This window comes from Microplitis mediator, chromosome 11 (assembly GCF_029852145.1).
Source record: "Microplitis mediator isolate UGA2020A chromosome 11, iyMicMedi2.1, whole genome shotgun sequence".
In the NCBI taxonomy this organism is placed as follows: domain Eukaryota; kingdom Metazoa; phylum Arthropoda; class Insecta; order Hymenoptera; family Braconidae; genus Microplitis; species Microplitis mediator.
In genome coordinates, this window is record NC_079979.1 from 18,555,890 (window position 1) to 18,577,793 (window position 21,904).

Genomic DNA, 21,904 nt, shown 5'->3' on the forward strand with positions numbered 1-21,904 from the left:
GCACATGTAGAAAATTTTAAAAACTACAGGTGCAATTTTTTCAAATTTTTTTCTTTTCAAATTTACCGCCTCAAATAAAATTCAAAAATAATTAGATGTCTGCTAACTTCAGGATCATATTTGCACTCATATTAAAGTTAGCAGACAATAATTTTTGAATTTTTTTTTTACACTTTATTTCAAACAAAAAAAAATAAAAAATAAAAATATGCACATGTAGAAAATTTTAAAAACTACAGGTGCAATTTTTTCAAATTTTTTTCTTTTCAAATTTACCGCCTCAGATAAAATTCAAAAATAATTAGATGTCTGCTAACTTCAGGATCATATTTGCACTCATATTAAAGTTAGCAGATAATAATTTTCGAATTTTTTTTTTTACACTTTATTTCAACCAAAAAAAAAAAACTAAAAATATGCATGTAGAAAATTTTAAAAACTACAGGTGCAATTTTTTCAAATTTTTTTCTTTTCAAATTTACCGCCTCAGATAAAATTCAAAAATAATTAGATGTCTGCTAACTTCAGGATCATATTTGCACTCATATTAAAGTTAGCAGATAATAATTTTCGAATTTTTTTTTTTACACTTTATTTCAACCAAAAAAAAAAAACTAAAAATATGCATGTAGAAAATTTTAAAAACTACAGGTGCAATTTTTTCAAATTTTTTTCTTTTCAAATTTACCGCCTCAGATAAAATTCAAAAATAATTAGATGTCTGCTAACTTCAGGATCATATTTGCACTCATATTAAAGTTAGCAGATAATAATTTTCGAATTTTTTTTTTTACACTTTATTTCAACCAAAAAAAAAAAACTAAAAATATGCATGTAGAAAATTTTAAAAACTACAGGTGCAATTTTTTCAAATTTTTTTCTTTTCAAATTTACCGCCTCAGATAAAATTCAAAAATAATTAGATGTCTGCTAACTTCAGGATCATATTTGCACTCATATTAAAGTTAGCAGACAATAATTTTCCAATTTTTTTTTTACACTTTATTTCAACCAAAAAAAAAAACTAAAAATATGCATGTAGAAAATTTTAAAAACTACAAGCGCAATTTTTCGAAGTATATTTTTTTTTTAATTTATCATTTAAAAAAAAATCCAAAAACTATCAAACGTCCGCAAATTTCAGTATCATAATTTAATTACTCGTCAATTAAAAAAGAAAAATTAAACACAATTTCTATATAAATTACGAATATTTTATTTCCACATAAATGTTTGTTATGATTTATGCTACAGTTAATTTTTTTATTACATTGTTGAATACTAGCAATTAACCATATTAACTCACGTTTATTTTTATTTCCAGATAACGTAAATATACAGAATAAAATGAAGCGAATTGTAATGAGTTTTTTTTTAATAACAATAACATACTTTGGGGTTTTATTTTAAATACATAACATGTACATATCACACTATGTACTGTATGTAGTGCTATGATTGCAAGTTCTTCCTGTGTTTAAATACTAGAACACTCAACTTTATTTTACTTAAACTCGCGGTCACGCTCCAAAACTGTCTTATTGCTGCTTCAATATTATATCAGTAACGGCGAATTATTTCACCGCTTAATGTATTTTTTTTCTCTTTCTTTTTGTATTTTACTCATCAATATGATTAATATAATTACCTGCTATAATTAATCTTCTAATGAATTAAATTATATAGAAAAAAATTTTATTTACAAACTAATAGATGACTTAAAAATTAACAGATAATTTTTTTATTTTTTTGTAAAATTTATAAAGAAGTTGAACGTCAACTTGCATATAAATATTAAATATATAATTTATTGATCTTAAATGATGTAACAGTTTGATATTTATTTTTTAAACGAAATTTGCACAAGTCATTATCTGTTTAGCATAAAAAGTAATTTGTGTTAATTATAGAGGTAATTAGAAATTGTTATTAACTTTTTATTTTTATTTTCTTTTTTCTATTTTCTTCTAGTGGTTAATTAATTAAACTTTTTATTAATCATCCGAGAGTTTGTTTATTCGAAAGTAGTTGGGCTTCTTCTTATTCTTGTTCATGTTTCCTCATTCAAGTATATCAGGAAACCCGTACACACGTCTACTTGGGCATGCGTTGCCATATAATAGATACGGTCCAGTTCTTTTTATGCATTTCAACACTAATTTTACATGCTAATAAATTTTTATTTATTTATTTTATTTTACTATTTATTTTTATTTAATAAAAATAAAACTGTATTGATATCATCTTGTAAGTTGTTTATAAATTTAATTTAGTAAAATTTTTTTAAATAAATATTTTACTTTCGAATTTGAAAATATTTTTTAAACTGAAATATTAAGAATTTTAGTTTCTAAAATTTAAAGTAGCTGTAGCTTTTTAAATATTAGCGGTACGTAAATTTTTATTAAGTACATTTTTATAGGAAATTCAATTCTCTACAAGTTTATTCCTTATAAAATTTCACGTAAAATAATTATTTACCAAGTTACAGTCATTTAAACATATTTAAGTAATGAGTACTCCGATAATCTCAAAATTTAAACCGAATGTGAATTATTAATGGCTGTAACTCTTTAAATATTAGTGCTACGTAAATTTTTACAGAGTACATTTTTATAGAAAATTTAATTCTCTACAAGTTCATCCCTTATAAAAATTCACGTAAAATTGTTATTTACCAAGTTACAGCCATTTAAATATATCTAAATGATGAGTACTCCGATATTCTCAAAATTTAAATTGAATTTGAACTATTAACGGCTGTAACTTTTTAAATATCAGTGCTACGTAAATTTTCACAGAGTACGTTTTTATAGGAAATTTAATTCTCTACAAGTTCATTCCTCATAAAAATTCACTCAAAATGATTATTTACCAAGTTATAGCCATTTAAACATATTTAAGTAATGAGTACTCCGATAATCTAAAAATTAAAATCGAATGTGAACTATTAATGGCTGTAACTCTTTAAATATTAGTGCTACGTAAATTTTCACAGAGTACATTTTTATAGGAAATTTAATTTTCTACAAGTTCATCCCTCATGAAAATTCACGTAAAATTGTTATTTACTGAGTTACAGCCAATTAAATAAATCAAAATGATGAGTACTCCGATAATCTCAAAATTTAAATTGAATTTGAACTATTAATGGCTATAACTCTTTAAATATTAGTGTTACGTAAATTTATATAGAGTACATTTTTATAGAAGATTTAATTCCCTACAAGATCATCCCTCATAAAAATTCACCTAAAGTTATTATTTACCAAGTTACAGCCGTTTGAAAGCAACCCAAAAATTAAAACTAAAAAATTATATTTTTAAACCCTTATTTTTGAGCTCCAAAATAATTTTAACTCACTACCCATTACGAAATCTATTTCTCGACATCTTCAAAATATTTATATACCACAAAAAATCTCATACATCACCACTTCATAAAACCCATAACTTTTTTTTCTATATATCGTTAAAAAAAACTGAAATGTCTGTAAAATTTATGCTTTATGAACAATCGCATCACGCATGATTAATTTCTGGACCACCCACAGCATCTTAATTTTAAGTCCTCACCTAATTCATTGTTAAAAAAACAATAAAAATATTAATAACAATTAACTAAAATAATAAATACAAAATTTATTTGTTTTTAATTTTATATCAAAGAATAATAAAAACATTCCCACGCCTAAAACACATAATATATAAACCCGTCTCTGTTTAACTATTAATATGTAGTATAAACATGCCGTAGGCGAAATAAATTCAAAGTGACATTACATAAAGAACATTGAGAATTATTTCGTGCATGAGCTGTACCACGAGAAACGTGAGTGTATATACTCACTACTAGCACCCACATACATATATATACATATCATTTTAAAAATTCATTTATTCGTATTTATATATACATATATACTACAATCGTGTCCACTCATATACTCATGTTATTACAATAATATAGGGAGAGACGTCAAAGAGACATTTGAATTTAAAAAAACAACTTAATCATTACTTGAGTATTTAATTAACTATTTATTATTTTTTTTGCAGAGTTAATTTGCAGACATCATTGAACAAGTGGAGGAAATTAAATTAAATAAAATAAATATTATTAATTGATAAAAAAAAATGTCATACTCGAATCGTTTTCCACCGACTCAACACACGAGATATAGAAGCAGCTGGGGACCATCTTCGGTATCAGCTTTCACACGTGCTGATGTCCCGAGAGCATCTCCTGAGGAAGAAGAATATGAATTTTATCATGAGAGAATTCATTCTGCTCAAAATCGACAACTGATTCCGTTACAAGAAGATTTGGCTGATTGGATAAATAAAATAATAAGTGAGTAATTTTATTTAAATTAAATGTCTGGTTTAATTAAAATGTATTTTTTATCTTTTAAAATCTATATGAACTCGATATATCTTGAATGAGTATGACAGTGTCACGAAAACATAAACTAAAAATATTTTAAAAAATGAAAAAGAGTTGAGCTGTAATCCAATCTAGCTCGCAGCTGGCAGACGGCTCGATACTAGACCCAATACCCAACAAACTTTATTGAATTATTGGATTATTGGTAAAAAAGTTACGGTGCTAAAAATAATTTTCCGATAATTTTTTTTTTTTTATTAAAATTAATTAGTCGTTCTCACGCGAATTTTTTATTCGCGATTAGAAATTTAAATAACGTAATATATAATATATATTATGTATTATATATATATATATATATTAAATAATCAACTTTCAATTGTAAACTAATATGCCTATCAAATTCTTAATTAAATAAGAGCATTTAATTGTGTAATATTTTTAAATCTTGTATTGAGTTACGAGAAATCGTTATTAGTTGAAATTTTTTTTTTTAAATCGAACGTGTGATGAAAAAATTATTACACCTGCGATTTTCAAAATTTCTACGTATTAATAAAAATATACAAGTGAATAATTAAAGAAATTAATTAAATATTTCTTTGAATTTAAAAATTAATTTTTCAAATTCAATATTTAGTAGTCAAATATTTGCCAGTTTGACTTGAAGGAAAAAAAGGCGGTAAAATCAAACAAACACGCCCACAAGTACTCTACATAATTTATCACTTGAAAATTAATTTTAATTATTTTAATTATCATTAATAATTAAAATTTCCAGTGATCCTGAAGTTAGAAGGCAATTAGCAATTTTTGGATTTTTTTTTCAACGAATCAGTTACAAAAAAAAAAAAACTAAAAAAAATGCACATGTAGAAAATTGAAAAAGCTATAGGTGCAATTTTTTGAAATACTTTTTTTTTTTTAATTTATCATTTTTAAATGAATCTAAAAAAAAATCGAGCGACAATAGAGCACCCTCAGCGCTTTCGCACTTATAATATATATATATATATTTGAATAAAAATAAAAATATATATGAATCTAGTATCAAATTTATTTTCAAATTTCAAAATAAATTTTTTTAAATTCCACTTTTAATTGCCAAATATTTGTCTGTTTAAATTGAAGAAAAAATGGCGGTAAAATCAAACAAACACGCCCACAAGTACTTTACATAATTTATCACTTGAAAATTAATTTTAATTATTTTAATTATCATTAATAATTAAAATTTCCAGTGATTCTGAAGTTAGAAGGCAATTAGCAATTTTTGGATTTTTTTTTCAACGAATCAGTTACAAAAAAAAAACTAAAAAAATGCACATGTAGAAAATTGAAAAAGCTATAGGTGCAATTTTTTGAAATATTTTTTTTTTTTAATTTATCGTTTTTAAATGAATCTAAAAAAAAAATCGAGCGACAATAGAGCGCTTTCGCGCTTGAGGTGTGCAATTATTGGACGTCGGCTAACTTCAAAATCATAAATTTTCAAATTCAAATTATTAAAAAAAAATTTTCACTCATTATAAAATTTGTTTTTTTAAAACTGCGTATTAATAAAATAGCTATTTTCGATACGTAGGATTAAAAAGAGGGTTTGCGGCATGCTTGGATTGGCGACACAAGTCTTGGGTTATGCCGCATTCTCAACGAGAACGAGTACATACATCTTTCTCGCACGAGCGAAGCGAGTGCGAGAGAGATGTAGGTACGAGTTCTCGTTGTGAATGTAACATATCCCTAGACGAGTGTTGACAATACATGCATACCGTATCCCTCTTTTTAATCCTTTGTATCGAACAATATTTTTTATAACGACTGCCTTTAAAGTTTAATCGAGAGGAATTCAATCATTTAGAGAATAAAAAATTACCTTCTAAATATAAACAATTGTACAAGTGTAAATAATAACAATCTATTCATGTTTTATTTTTCAATTGAATTCTATTAATTAGTTTATTAATTTTATTAATTAAAATCTCTGACTGTTTTTAATAATGTGAAAATTTTTATTGAACGATTAATAATATGATAATAATATTATTTTCACAATACAAACACACAAGTTATGATATTCAATAAGAATAAGAAACATATGATCACTATGCAGGTTTCCAATTGTCGTCTTTCTATTTGCGCATGTGCGAATTTCAGGATAAATGCGACAGTAGGAGTATATGGAGAAAAAAGTATCACCATCTTTTTCTAACTCGAGTGAACGACGGTTGCTAGGTAATTTGTATACATTTCCTATAGGCAATTACTTTTCAGCACAGTAAAATCATGCTGAAAAGTCCAACAGCTGATTTTTCGACATCGTTCTATAGTTTCGTCGAGCTATCGAGAGAAAGACCTATTTTACTCGCGCCACACGACGCTCGAATATTGAACTTTAAAGGCAGCAGTTATAAAAATATATATTTTCAAATTTCAAAATAAATTTTTTTAAATTCCACATTTAATTGCCAAATATTTGTCTGTTTAAATTGCAGACAAAAAGGCGGTAAAATCAAACAAACACACCCACAAGTACTCTATATAATTTATAACGAAAATTAGTTTTAATTATTTTAATTATCATTAATAATAAAAATAAAAAATTTCATATTCAAATAATTGAAAAAAAAAAATTTTTTTTTTTTAATATTTAAAACAGGAGAAAGTAAAATTTCATTGACGCTAAAATTCTCATTGTTAAACTCTATTAGGCAATATACTCGAGGACACCGACAATATATATAAATACATATATATATAGTGATTACACTGTAACCGCCTTTGTCAGCATTTAAAGTTTATAGAGATCCGTTAGTATGATAGAATCTCATAAGACTAAAGACTTAACTTGAAAGACTTTTATAACACGAGTGAAATATAAAACGATACAATCGACAATGAAAGAGTGAGTGAGAAAATGTAACATATATATATATAACAACATGAACTCTCGCTTTACTCTCATTGTACGCTTCCTGGGTCAGATACTTAATTTACATTAACTTCTATTCACTCTCGTTATACTTGTAAGTCACTTTGTGATCGTGAGAATATTCGATCTATAATCACTAATCATATCTAAAGACTCTGCTCTCACAATCGTGATCTATACCATACATTAATTATTTACTTAATTACATCTTTATTTTATTTTTCATCTATACTTTTACTCACTTGTATTGAGTTTTGTCATTTTTTTAAATTTATCGATACAATTTTTATGGAGGCCACATTTATGAAAAAACTTGAAAATCTCAGAATTATAAATGACAATAAAGTTAGCAGACATTTAAAAATTTTTTGATTTTTTTTAACAAAAAAATAAACATTAAGAAAAATATTTTGGAAAATTGCGCGTATAGTTTATGAAATTTACGACATGCGCATTTTTTTGGAAATATTTTTTTTTCATTATTTATCTGTAAAGAAAAATTTTTTAAATTTCAAATTTCTGCTAACTTTACTATCATGAATTATAAATATACTGGAAAAATCAGGGAAAAGTCGGGAAATTTTGTCACAAAGCTGGAAAAATTTTTACTTTCATTTCTCTTGACTGAAAAAATCCATAAATTTTTTTTTAGTCGAAACTTAAAAAAGTGGCGCGGCGCGAATGTGATTTAAAATTTTGAAAAAAAATTGGTAGAAATTGATTCCAATAGCGAAAAGTATACATAAGTATTGAAGAATAATTTTCACTGTATTTATTATCCGCGTAGTTGATAAATATTTTATTGATATTCTATGAGAAGTTCTTATATAAAATTTATTTTAGTGGAAATGGAAATTTATTTATATTTTATTACAGAGTAAATTATAAAAAAACATATTTAAAATAAAAAATAAAAAATTGTTCATTTGGTAAATAAATAAAAATTATGAACTTTAACGAATAATAAAATAAAGTTTGATTTAAGGAAAATGATTGATTATTTACTGGACTGACGTATGCCATTTTCTTTTGAAATATATAAATATTTCCAATTATATAATAATACTACATATGGTCAGGGAATTTTTTAATTGACTGGAATACCTGGAAAAGTCATGATACTGAAGTCAGCCGATTAATTATTTTTGGTTTTTAGATTTTTTTCGAAATGATAAATTATAGAAAAAAAAATATTTGAAAAAATCGCACCTGTAGATTCTTTAATTTCCTACATGTGCATTTTTTAAGAATGATAGTAAAGTTAGTAGATATTTGAAATTATAAAATTTTTTTTTTAACAGATAAATAAGGAAAAAAAAAATATTTCTAAAAAAATGCACATGTCGGAAATTCCATAAACTATATGTGCAATTTTTCAAAATATTTTTTTTAACATTTATTTTTTTGTTAAAAAAAATCCAAAAATTTTTAAATGTCCGCTAACTTTACTGTTATTTTTTATGATCCTGAAGTTAGCAGACGATGAATAATTTTCGGATTTTTTTTTTCAACAAATCAATGAAAAAAAAAAAAAACTAAAAAAATGCACATGTAGAGAATTTAAAAAACTACAGGTGCATTTTTTTCAAATATTTTTTTTTTTACAATTTATTGTTTAATAAAGAATCCAAAAATTTTTGGACGTCGGCTAACTTCAGTATCATGTATTTTTTTGGTTTTTTTTTTTTCCTGAATGATTTGTTGCAAAAAAATTTGAAAATTCTCAATTGTCTGCTTACTTAAAGATCATGGAAAAATCAGGGAATGAAAGTTTCAAAAATCACGTGTGAAAAATGTACTTATAAATTTTCAAATTTTTTAAATTATTTACTCTATTTATTATTAATTTTGAATTTGTCTTCTGCTACATTGAGACTTGTCAAAAATCTATGATCCTGAAGCTAGCAGACAATTCAAAATTTTTGGATTTTTTTTTGAACAATTAAATTTGAAGAAAAAAAAAACAAAAAATATGCACATGTAGAAAATTTAAAAAACTACAGGTGCAATTTTTTCAAATATGTTTTTTCTTTTGGTTTATCGTCTAAAAAAAAATAAAAAAATGATTAGACGTCGGCTAACTTTAGTATCATAAAAATCTATGGTCACATTAATATAAATTTTAGCCATATATATATTTTACAAACTAAAAACATTGTTGTTGCACCAAGTCTGACTCACCGGATGTAACTCGGCCCACCCCGCGACTAACTTCCTTCATTACACTCGTCATGTCCCTTTTTACATCCGTACTCGACTCCTGATGTCTTACTGCGTATAGAATTGAAATGTATATAAAAAATATATATATACATGAAATCTTTTAATTTATCAATGAGCAAAAAAAAGGTAAATCCTTGTAGGGCGGAATTATTTAAATTTAAATTTAAATTTAAACTTAAACAAAATGTTAATTTGCCTGATAATTGTTCATGGTTGATTTGATAGTTTATTTAGAGTGTAATGATATGTGAAATATAAATGTAATCAAGTGTGGAAGATGTGGCCTTGAAAACAAAAGTTGTCATGTAGGTCAGCAAGTTATTATTTTATTTATATATTGGTATTTGTTTATATATTTTTTTAATTTGCTATTGAAGGAGATAAAAAAAAGCTGTCTTGGCTTATAAGTACCTTTATTATATATTCACTGATGACTTCTTATTAAGATTGCTGTGATTTATGTGACATTAAATACGGCAATCGTAATTGTTAAATATACAAACTTCAACGTCCTACATCCTACATCCTTTTTTATTATTATTATTTTTTTTTTTTTTTCATCCACGCGCATACTCTGAAATCTTATAAGAGTTTATCGATTCTCGATGTCTGCAAATAATTCTTTTACAACTTATCCATTTAAAGTATTTTAAAATATATATATACATTTTTTTTATTTACAAGATTTAAATAAAATTAAAATTGATGGCAATTTTTTCAAATTTTTTATGAGTGTAAATGCAGCAGACAAACAAATTTAAAATTATTAATAAATAATTAAAAATATAAAATTTTAAAAAATGCGTATTTTAAAAAAAATATTTTTTTTTTTATTTACTTTATTTATTTGTAATTTCAAATTTTTCTGATGTCTGCCATATTCACACTCATAATTTTTTGCACAACGAAAATTGAAAAAAAATTATGATAGTTTTAATTTTCACAAACTATTAACTGTATGTAAAATATTTAATTTTAATAATTTTTTTACTCACAAGATTTGAATGACATTAAAATTTATTGCGATTTTTTAAAATTTTTTATGAGTAAATCAGCAGACAGACAAATTTAAAATTATTAATAGATAGAGTAAATAATTAAAAACATAAAAAAAACGCGCATTTAAAAAATTTGAAAATTTATAAGTGCATTTTTTTTAATATTTTTTTTTTTTTATTTACTCTATTTATTTATAATTTTTAATTTGTCTAGTCTGTCACATTTACACTCGTAATTTTTTGTACAACGACAATTAAAAAAAAAATATCACAGTTTAAATTTTAACAAACTATTAATTTCCTGTGAAATATTTAATTTTAATAATTTTTTTACTCACAAGATTTGAATGAAATTGAAATTTATTGCAATTTTTTATGCAGTAGACATCAGACAAATTTAAAATAAAAAATAAATAGAGTAAATAATTGAAAAAATAAAATTTAAAAAAAATGCGCATTTAAAAAATTTGAAAATTTATAAGTGCACTTTTTTTTTTTTTTTTTTTTTTACTCTATTTATTTATAATTTCAAATTTATGTGGTCTGTCATACATTCACACTCATAATTTTTCGTACAACGAAAATTGAAAAAAAATTATTTGTTTTAATTTTAACAAACTATTAATTTCCTGTAAAATATTTCATTTTTTAAATTTTTTTACTCACAAGATTTAAATAAAATTGCAATTTTGTCATTAAAATTTAAAAAAGTTTCATTCTTTCAATTTTCTATACAATGGAAGTAAAAAAAAAATTATTAAAGTTTTAATTTCAACTTTTACTGATTTTTGTTCTATTGATTATTTATGATCCTGAGGTTAGCAGACGGTTCACAATTTTCGGATTTATTTTTCAACAATTCAAATTAAAACGAAAAAAAAACTAAAAATATACCCTCGTAGAAAATTTTAAAAACTACAGGTGTAATTTTTTAGTTTTTTATTTTCTTCAAATTTAATTGTTCAAAAAATTTTTAATTGTCTGATAACTTCAGAATCATGATTATTTTGTTAAAAATTTAAAATAATTTTCATTGCAATAAATAAAGTCAATCAGTTTCGACAACTAATTAATAAAATTATTTCAGATGTGGATTACATAACTGGCGATAATTTCTTCGATACTCTAGATAATGGAGTAGTGGTATGTAAATTAGCCCGAGTTATTCAGGAAAAAGCTCGTGCCGCAATTGACTCCGGATTAGCTAAAGGAGTAAGTTGTATTATTGCGTTACCAATTATCATAACTGCATAATTATAAAAGTCTTAATGTGGCATCGTTATTTATTTATTTTCAGCCCGTACCAGTAATACGCGGCCGTTGTTGGGAAAATGCAGCCAGGCGTAGTTTTTTTTCACGCGACAACATGGAAAATTTTATCCAATTTTGCCGACGTTTAGGCGTACACGAAAATTTGTTGTTTGAAAGCGATGATCTTGGTATTGATAATTATTTTAAATGATTACAGTAATTATAAATAGTTAATTAATTAATTTATTTTTATATTTCAGTACTTCATGGACAACCACGTAATGTTGTGTTATGTCTATTAGAAGTAGCCCGATTAGCTTCTAAATATTCTTTAGAACCACCAGGACTGGTACAATTGGAACGTGAAATTGCTGAACAAGAACGTGAATTACATTGCATGTCAGATAGTGGTATATCTCATAGTAGTTTAGTTTCATGGCAATTTCAACCCCCGTCTCCGATTTCTTCACCTATACCACCCAAAGAGAAAATAAAACACAGCTGGTAATTATTTTCAAATTCACTTTTTTCCCGCTATAAAAGTCAACAATTTTCGCGAAATTCTAATAATACTGAAGTTAGCCGACGTCTAACAATTTTCAGTTTCCTTTTCAAAATAATAAATTATGAAAAAAAAATATTTAAAAAAATTGCATCTATAGTTTTTAAAATTTTCTACATGTGTATTTTTTTTTTAATTCAATTGATTAATTCTTTTTTTTATCGAGAAATTTTTATGGTACTGAAATTAGGAGACATTTTATTTTTATTTTTTTAACGATAAATTATAAAAAAAAAATTATTTTGAAAAATTGCACCTATAGTTTTTTAAATTTTCTACATGTGTATTTTGTTTTTAATTCAATTGATTAATTCTTTTTTTTTATGGATAAATTTTTGATACTAAAATTAGCCGACATTTTATTTTTATTTTTTTAAAAATAGATTATAAAAAAAAATTATTTTAAAAAATTGCACTTACAGTTTTTAAAATTTTCTACATGTGCATATTTTTAGTTTTTTTTTTTAATTCAATTGACTGATTCTTTTTTTTATCGAGAAATTTGTGATACTGAAGTTAGCTGACGTCTAATAAATTTTAAAATTTATTCAAAACGATAAAGTGTAAAAAATAAAATATTTGAAAAAATTGCACTTGTAGTTTTTTAAATTTTCTACATGTGCATTTTTTTTGATTTTTTTTCTTTGGATTTTATTTGTTGAAAAAAAAATCCGAAAGTTTTAAATTGTCTGCTAACTTTAGGATCATAGAAATTTTTATGGTACTGAAATTAGCCGATATTTTATTTTTATATTTTTAAGGATAAATTAAAAAAAAAAAAATTATTTCAAAAAATTGCACCCATAGTTTTTAAAATTTTCTACATGTGCATTTTTTTTTTTAATTCAATTGATTAATTTTTTTTTTATGGATAAATTTTTGATAATGAAATAAGCCGACATTTTATTTTTATTTTTTTAAAGATAAATTATAAAAAAAAATAATTATAAAAATTGCACCTAAAGTTTTTAAAATTTTCTACATGTGCATTTTTTTTTTTTTTTTTTTTTTTTTTTTAAATTAAATTACAAAAATTGCCTGCAAATTTTCAAATTTTTTTTTTAAACATAAATATTTTAGAAGTTAAGTTCTCAGTACTCCCTAAAATATATAATGGTACATAAAATATAACGACCTGAATAGTAATCGACTGAATGAACTTGTTGACGCGACGCGAGTACTTTTAAAAGAATAACAATAAGGGTGTGTATGTACAATAATAATGCGTACAATGTGTAATGCAAGAAAGAACAAGACTTTGTACAGAGTAGACTATAAAGTACTAAAAGTAGGAGTGGTGTTGACAATAACGAGTTGCAATCTTCTTATTTATATTTAATACTTATAAATATAGTAATGACAATAATAATGAGCGCGACTATTCAGTCGGAAATATGGGCAATTTATTAATAACATTTATTAGGTTAAATAAAATATTATAGTACTCGTGAGTATGAATGAAATTTGAAATTTATCCTGATTATTTTCGTAGTTCGGCGTCTGAAATAACTACCGCGGCTCTGTGGCTAAATCCAACACCGCCGACGACACCACTTGAGCCACCGACGGAAATGCGTCGTTCAGTGAGTGATAATGGACCGACTGGCAGTGACGGAGTACCGAGTGACACCACAGAGGACGATTGGTCACGCGGTAGTGCTGAAGATCCGGACGAACTTCCGTCCCCGGTTAGTTCGCCATCACCGGCAGAACCTCCGGAACATGTTGGACCAATCACTGAACTCGATAGAAAAGTAATGACGAAACTAATCAATTTTTTTTGTCAAATTGATCTGATATTTGAATTCTTGATAAAATTTCCTGTAAAATGAGTACCAACACCGGTATGTTCTGAATTGATTTTTAAAAATTTTATTTAAACATATCGATGTGGGTACTCATTTTACTCGCAATAACATTCTTTACACAGAAACCAAAAAAAAAAAAATAATTTTCAATAATAAAAAATTTTTAAAACTCATTTTTTTAGATTTTCAAATATATCGATGCGGGTACTCAAACTCCAGGAAATTTAACCACAAATTCATCTGTACTAACAGTTTTTAATTTTTTTCCAACTTGAACAGAAACAATTCCAGCTTTCACGACCAACTAAATAACTAAATACTTATATTTTCCAGGTGCGCAGAGCAGCAGAAGCTATTCATAGACTCTGTCAGTGTTCAAATGAAAAGTGTTCAAAATTAAAAGTACGAAAAGTCGGCGAGGGCCGCTATCACATCGCCGGTCGCAATGTCTTCATTAGGGTAAGAACTTTTTTTTTAATTAAAATAACCATGTGAAAAACAAGAGGAATTTTTTTTTAGACAATTGCATTGTTGATGATCACTCAGCATATATTATTATTGTTTTTCATCATTAGCTTAATTATTATAATTATTATTATCAGCAAGTTTGTTTATTTTTAGCTCCTTAAGGGCCGACACATGATGGTGAGAGTCGGCGGTGGGTGGGATACACTGGAGCACTTTTTATCAAGACACGACCCGTGTCAGGTGAGGGTCCTCAGCCGCGAAAGCACACCGCCTCCTCACACAACCGCAAAGCACACAAATTTTCTCCACATACGTGCTAAGTATCGCAGTCCACCCGCAGAATCAATTTCTCGACGTTAATTGCACAGTGCCTACCACTTAATTATTATTTATATTAATATATACCATTTATTCTTCATTATATATACATCTGGCTTTATATAATGTAAGAAATCATCATCATATTAATTAATTAATCAATCAATTAATTAATTAACTACTCAATTATCATGTGCGCACGTCCGAATTAATGTAGTCCACTTTGCCTACTACTTTATACATTTATAATAATTAATAATAATAATATATATTTATACATTTGTATATTTATATATTGCATATTTAATATTTATATTGATAAATATTTTTCCAGTCAGGTTTAAAAATTTTATAAAGAAAAAAAAATAGTTATAGTAAAAAAATTTTTCTACGAGAGCAATATTTTTTTTTGTAATTTAAAATATTAATAGTAATTATTAATTAGTAATAAATAAACGTGTCTTGATATTTGCTCAATCAGAATTTTTTTTTTTATATATAAAATATTAAATGTGATAGTAATTTTTTTTAAATTTAAAAAAATGTTCTTCGATTTTTGAATATCGATTAATTACGAAGCAATGGTAGTAATTATTTATAATTAATTACATTAGCACTTGGTAATAAACATATATATATATATATTAGGGTGGTTGTTGAAAATTAAAATAAGTGGGGAATTTGGTTTTTTTTTTAAGTAAAAAGAACACGTGCACTTCAAAGTTCATTTTTCGATACATTCGCGGTTTTTTTAAAATATCTCATGAAATATGCAGATTAAAGGAAAAAGTCATAGGAACAATTTTGTAGGGAATTAAATTCTTGACAAAAAAGGTCATGTTCATTTTTTTTATAAAATGCGTATTTATAAAGATATTTTAAAAAAACTTTTTTCAGATCTTAGGAATTGAGCGTTATAAGGATTACAAATGTTTTTTTTAAATATCTCATGAAATATGCAGATTAAAAAAAAAAATCATGGGAACTATTTTGTAGGAAATTAAATTCTTGACAAAAAAAGTCATGTTCACTTTTTTTATAAAATGTATATTTACAAAGATATTTAAAAAAAAACATTTGTAATCCTTAAAACGCTCAATTCATTAGATCTAAAAAAGTTTTTTTAAAATATCTTCGTAAATATACATTTTATAAAAAAAACGAACATGACCTTTTTTGTCAAGAATTTAATTCCCAACAAAATTGTTCCTATGACTTTTTCCTGTAGTCTGCATATTTCATAAGATATTAAAAAAAAACATTTGTATTCCTTAAAACGCTTAACTCATTAGATCTAAAAAAGTTTTTTTAAAATATCTTCATAAATACACGTTTTATAAAAAAAATGAACATGACCTTTTTTGTCAAGAATTTAATTCCCTACAAAATTGTTCCTATGACTTTTTCCTTTAATCTGCATATTTCATGAGATATTTAAAAAAAACCGCGACTGTCTCGAAACTTTGATCGGCACGTGTTCTTTTGACTTAAAAAGAAAAAACCAAATTCCCCACGTATTTTTTCACTAAAAAAAAAGTTTTTTATAAAGCGCCTGAGAAAATTTAATTTTTAACGACCACCCTAATATACATGAATAAAAAGGCACTTAATATACTCAAATTTTCGCTTAAATGCGATTTATTTGCACACAAATAAATTCAATCAGTACAATATTTAAATATATTTATATATAAATATATTAATTGCTTACATTTAGCTTGATAATTGTTAATCCAATTTATCTTTTGTACTTTTATAAAAAAAAAATAATTAGAACTAGAATATAGAAATAAAATAATATAATTAATATTTATTAATAGTAATTTATAATAATTAATATATGTAGTTGTATATATATATAATTAATAAAAATTTTTCAGAAATGCAGGATTAAAGTGTTTAAGGAAATACCAAAGCTAAGAATTTCTAAAAAAGTTATGTCTGCACGTTGAGGCTAATAATTGTTACGTCAAAATAATTGTAATAATTTTTTAAATTAATTATTAACAATTTACAATGCATGTAATCGTTTATTGATAATGATAATTAATGATATTTGTATTAATTTTATTTAAAAATTTCGCCATTAATAATTTAATTAATTAATTATTTTTCTTTCTAATGTTGATAGTTTATTATTTATAAATATTAATGTATAATACATTCTAATTTACATGAGACAAGTTTATTAAAATATTTGTTATATTTTTTTGTTGATTAATAAAAATTGTCATAAAAAAATTCATTGTTTTTATTGAAATAAACGTGTGTCTATTCATTTATTATTTATTCGTTAAATAAAGAGAGCGATAAATAGTTGCGTTATAAATTTTATAAAAAGATTAAGTGTAAAATAATAAGTAAGGGTAAGAAATAATTATTTTTATGGAATGATAATTATTTGTAAAATAATTCCTTTTATTTTTTTTTACTCTTACCCAGAGTTAGTGTGTGGTGTTGGTTAATTTGAAGTTTCCGACGATTAAATTCGGAGATGTCATCCTCTAATTTTTTACGACTCTCCTCTAATTTTTTCTTCTCGTCCATGTGATCTTTTTTCAATTTATCGAACTTATTGTGCAACTAAAATATATAAATATTTTTTTTTTATTATTAATAATAATAGAATTTTTTTTTGTCATCATTCTGGAAAAAATTTATGTACTTGATCAGAACGTTTTTCGCGCAACGAAAGTGAAAGAAATTTACCAGGATGGCCACGAACCGGGCAGGGAATTTAATGCAACTGGGAAATATCATGGAAATGACAGGGAATTTCGAAAAGTATCCGGGAATTAAATTGTAACAGTTCAAAATTTAAAAAATTTTCAATTGTACGCTAGTTACAAAAATTAAGGGATATTCAAAAAATTTCAAATTTTAAAGCGATTTTCAACAGATTGTAACTCAAAGGAAAATGGTCATACGACAAAAACAAAAAAGGCAAATTGTAGCTTCAAGTGTCTAGTTTTCTGATCTGGTCTTTAAATTTTTTTATTATGTGCGGTTCCGGAGTAATCCTAAGAAAACTATCGAAAAAAAAATTAACCAAATTTTTTGTCGTCTTAAAAACGGTCTTCGAGCTTCAATAAATTTTTTTCGATAATTATGATTGATTTTTGATTGCTCCGGAACCCTGCATAATAAAAAAATTTAAAGACCCAGATCAGAAAACTAGACACTTGAAGCTACAGTTTGACTTTTTATTTTTATTGTACGACCATTTTCCTTCGAGTTACAAACTGTTGAAAATTACTAAAAAATTTGAAATTTTTCGAATATCCCTTAATTTTTGTAACCAGTGTATTTTGAATTTATTTAAATCATAAAATTTCTTATTAAATATTTTAACTTATACATTTTTAACATCGAATAATCAAAAGTAGGCAATATTAATTTATTTTATTGCCCTTTTTTTCTGGTTTCTCGCATGATTTAATTATCAAATTAAATTATTAAAAATGAAAATATAATAAAAACTTTGAATATCTAAATGATCCGAATAAAATTTCTAAATCAGGGAAAAATGTGAAAAACTTTACTGGAAAACCGGGAAATATCAGAGAATTTTGAAATAATTTCTTTGTGGCCACCCCGTTTACGTAATCCGACTGCTCAAGGGATAGATTCGGAAATTGGGGATGGATTAAAATTTTCGGCTGACATACCAGCATTGAAATGCGAAACATTTCAAAAATCTAGTCATCCAGTAGATTTTTTATTTTCCAATTTTTTTTTCGTTGCGCAAAGAACGTTCTGATCTTCAGATACATAAAAATTTTCGGAGTGAACGCAGATTAAATCCGGAGTTCATTTTAAATTTACTCCGGATCGCAATGCAAATTTAAATAAAATCCAGATCACTCCGAAATAACTCCGCTGGAAAAATAAACTCTCTACTTATTCCGTATGCAGAGTAAATTTTAAACTCCGGAATGAATTTAAATTAAAATAAAATCCATAATCACTGAGTTCACTCCCATTGTTTAGTAATTAATTTTTTTTGTCAATTAAAATAAAAAATATAAATTATTTTTACCTCTTTCTCCGCATCCTTCAATTCCGACTCTTTTTCTTTTACCCTCGCTACAAACATCTGCCGCATCTCATCTTCCTTCTGCTGCAGCTCCTGCAAATGAGCTGTTCTCATTGACTCACATGTTTGTTGAAAGCTTATTGGTTTATTTTCATGATCAACGTCACTGAATCCCATCTAGAAAAACAAAATTTATCAATCAATGATTTGAATATTTAAAAATTACCGCGAAATATTTAAAAATTTTACTTGTTCTAAACGTTTTTTGCGGTAGAGCTCATAATGACGGCAGTGAGTTTTCTCACGCATGTCTTCCATGTTTGTACGAATTAACATTTCACGTAATTTAACAAAATCACAATGGGATTCATTCTCCACTTGGACGGTACCCCAAGGATACTGACGCGACCGCATCATTTTATTTCCAACGCGAACGAATTCCGTGCTACCGACAACAGCAAATGGCAGCAGTCCGTTCATTGATGAATTAACTGCAGTCACACTCTCGTCATCAGTTGGAAATTGATAAATATGTACTCCGTTATTTTGCAACTCGGACATTATTTTGCTCTGCAATTAATTTTTATCACAAATTGATATCAAAAATTTTAAAAATTTTTAAATTTATAAATAAATGAATAAATAAATACCTTGAATTTTTGCAACTCAGTCTTTGAAATAGTATCAGCTTTAGCAATTATTGGAATAATATTAACTTTGGTATCAAGTTTTTTCATGCAGACTAAATCAATTGACTTAAGACTGAAAAATAATAAAATAAATTAAATTGTTATAGTCGTAGTCAACTTTACTGCAGTTAAGATCCTGAAGTTGCCAGACAATTGATCATTTTTGAATTTTTTAAAAATAATTAATTACAAAAAAAAAAAAAAACTGATAAAATGCACATGTAGGAAATTCAAAAATCTGTGAGTGCAATTATTTAAGAGGAATAGCCACTGATATTTAAATCAAAGTTTATACATTCAAAAATATGTATCTAGAGTTTTATATGAAAATTCCGAATATTTTTCGAGTTATAGTCATTTTTGTGACAGCGCGTCAACTGACCGCTGCATCGACTAAAAACTTTAAACGCGTTTTTCTCAAAATTACTTTTTTTGAACTGGTCTCTGTAATTTGCATAAATATCAACCGATTCGCAACTTTTTTCCGTATTCGTCTATTCAGTAGCTAAAGTTGCACGTAGGGGACTTTGAAAATTTTGATTTTTAAGATTTTTAAGGGCTATTTGAATCCAAAAAAATGAGAAAAAAAACGAAAAAATTTTTAATATGTCGTCATTTTTTTTCAAATCAAAATTTTCAAAATCCCCTACGTGGAACGATGACCACATGAATACAGATTACAACGCGGTTTGGTTTTTTTGTTTCTGATAATCCGTTTTTGAGTTAGAGATGAGACCGTGGTGGGGGAAATTCTTTTGTTGCTCCACAAAAATGCTTATAACTTTGTAACAACATGATATTTTTTAATAAAAATTTAGGAGAATCATCTTCAATGTATATTTTATAAAACAAAAGAAACCCGATCCCCAAATTCCTTTATTATCCCAGTCAAAAAAATTCCCGAAAATCACCTATTTTTTCGATCCTCAGTGGCTATCCCTCTTAAAATATATTTTTTTTTATAATTCAAAAGTTAGTAAACGTCAGCCAAATTCAGTATCACCTGCAGTTGATTAAATAATAAAATTTACCCATGGCCAGTTGGACAGATGAAATAAAGACAAACATGAATACGACTGTCGTGATAAGTCGACAGTGAACGTTTTATTTTTAATTCTTCTTGGAGATAAGCTTCGAATTGTGCGTCAATGTAATCAACGACGGCTTTGAAACTGTCTTCTTTATTTATTTGGTCTCCGTACCCCACAGTATCCACTAGTGTCAGCTTAAGTCTGACATTACCTTCTTGCAACTCATAAGTATTTGATTTTAATTTTACTGCTGGTAAATTGTGAGGACTTGGGTTGGATTCAAAATTTGTGTTGAACAGAGAATCCATTAACGTGGACTTTCCCAACCCTGTTTCACCTGTTAAATAATTTTATAAATCAGTTAAAAATATATATAAATTACATATATATAAATATATAATACATACCAATACATAATATGTTGAATAAAAAACCATTTTGAACAGATTTGTTGACAAGTTGATCAGGTAAACTATCAAATCCAACGTGATCTGATAACTTTAGGTTACGTATTGATGTTTCCATCTGTTTAAAAATTTTGAAAAATTATTATGACTTTTGATTAATTAATTGAATAATTATAAATGTTAATTAAATTACTTTTGTTATTTATTTAAATAAATTATTAGTTTAATTTTTAATAAAAAACCAACGCCCATTCATTAAATCTTCATTGATTTTATTTAATACAACATTTATATAAAGTAATTACTCTAGATAAAGTTATAATTATCATTAATAAATAGTTTGAGTAATTACTGTTTAGTTAATTACTCATTTTTAATAAATAAATAATTAAACACTTACTTTCATACGCTCGATATCGATGGCCGCCATTTTTACTTTATGACTTATGACTGTACTATATATAGATACGAATACTCTAAATATATATGCAAATATATATATGTAGATATATTTTTGTGTAATGCACAGCAGAAGTAACAGTTCAATGAGTTTTAATTGAATATTAATTAGGATAATTATAAATTTAATTTAAATAAAATTTAAAGTCGATGTTAAAAGAAATTCAAATTTTCCCGCATTTATAAATATCAATTAAGTTTTAATTTTTTGGTAATTGTATTAATAATAAATAATTTGAAAATTTCATATGGAGTAACTGCATAAATATATATATGTAAATATATTTCAAATATAAATATGAACGTTTAAAAATCAATTTAAATATTTACCGCGC

The 21,904-nt window shown here is 25.4% G+C and overlaps 2 protein-coding genes and 1 long non-coding RNA gene across 5 annotated transcripts; 1 reads left to right on the plus strand and 2 right to left on the minus strand.

The window, feature by feature from the left end:
* Window positions 1-1,192: 1,192 nt before the first annotated feature.
* Window positions 1,193-6,781, minus strand: LOC130677554 (uncharacterized). Its single transcript, XR_008991631.1, has 2 exons — window positions 6,264-6,781; window positions 1,193-4,246 (listed from the first exon to the last, which is right to left on the minus strand). It is a non-coding gene; the product is annotated as an uncharacterized LOC130677554 (long non-coding RNA).
* On the plus strand, window positions 4,138-17,122 carry LOC130677550 (growth arrest-specific protein 2-like). Of its 3 annotated transcripts, XM_057484344.1 has the most exons (9): window positions 4,138-4,354; window positions 11,628-11,752; window positions 11,838-11,979; window positions 12,052-12,295; window positions 13,846-14,107; window positions 14,344-14,403; window positions 14,495-14,620; window positions 14,783-14,869; window positions 16,828-17,122. In XM_057484344.1, exons 1-9 carry the CDS (start codon window positions 4,138-4,140, stop codon window positions 16,897-16,899), a joined length of 1,335 nt encoding a protein of 444 aa, XP_057340327.1. In that variant the 3' UTR covers window positions 16,900-17,122. The 3 variants fall into 3 exon arrangements, with proteins under 3 accessions (XP_057340327.1, XP_057340326.1, XP_057340328.1); XM_057484343.1 differs by lacking the exon at window positions 16,828-17,122 and having other exon boundaries at window positions 14,783-16,717; XM_057484345.1 differs by lacking the exons at window positions 14,344-14,403; window positions 16,828-17,122 and having other exon boundaries at window positions 14,783-16,717.
* A 50-nt stretch (window positions 17,123-17,172) lies between these two features.
* On the minus strand, window positions 17,173-21,643 carry LOC130677551 (septin-2). Its single transcript, XM_057484346.1, has 7 exons — window positions 21,511-21,643; window positions 21,111-21,228; window positions 20,704-21,040; window positions 19,634-19,745; window positions 19,233-19,553; window positions 18,987-19,160; window positions 17,173-17,530 (listed from the first exon to the last, which is right to left on the minus strand). The coding sequence occupies exons 1-7, from the start codon at window positions 21,538-21,540 to the stop codon at window positions 17,366-17,368; spliced, it is 1,257 nt and encodes a 418-aa protein (XP_057340329.1). The 5' UTR covers window positions 21,541-21,643; the 3' UTR covers window positions 17,173-17,365.
* Between the last annotated feature and the right edge of the window lie 261 nt (window positions 21,644-21,904).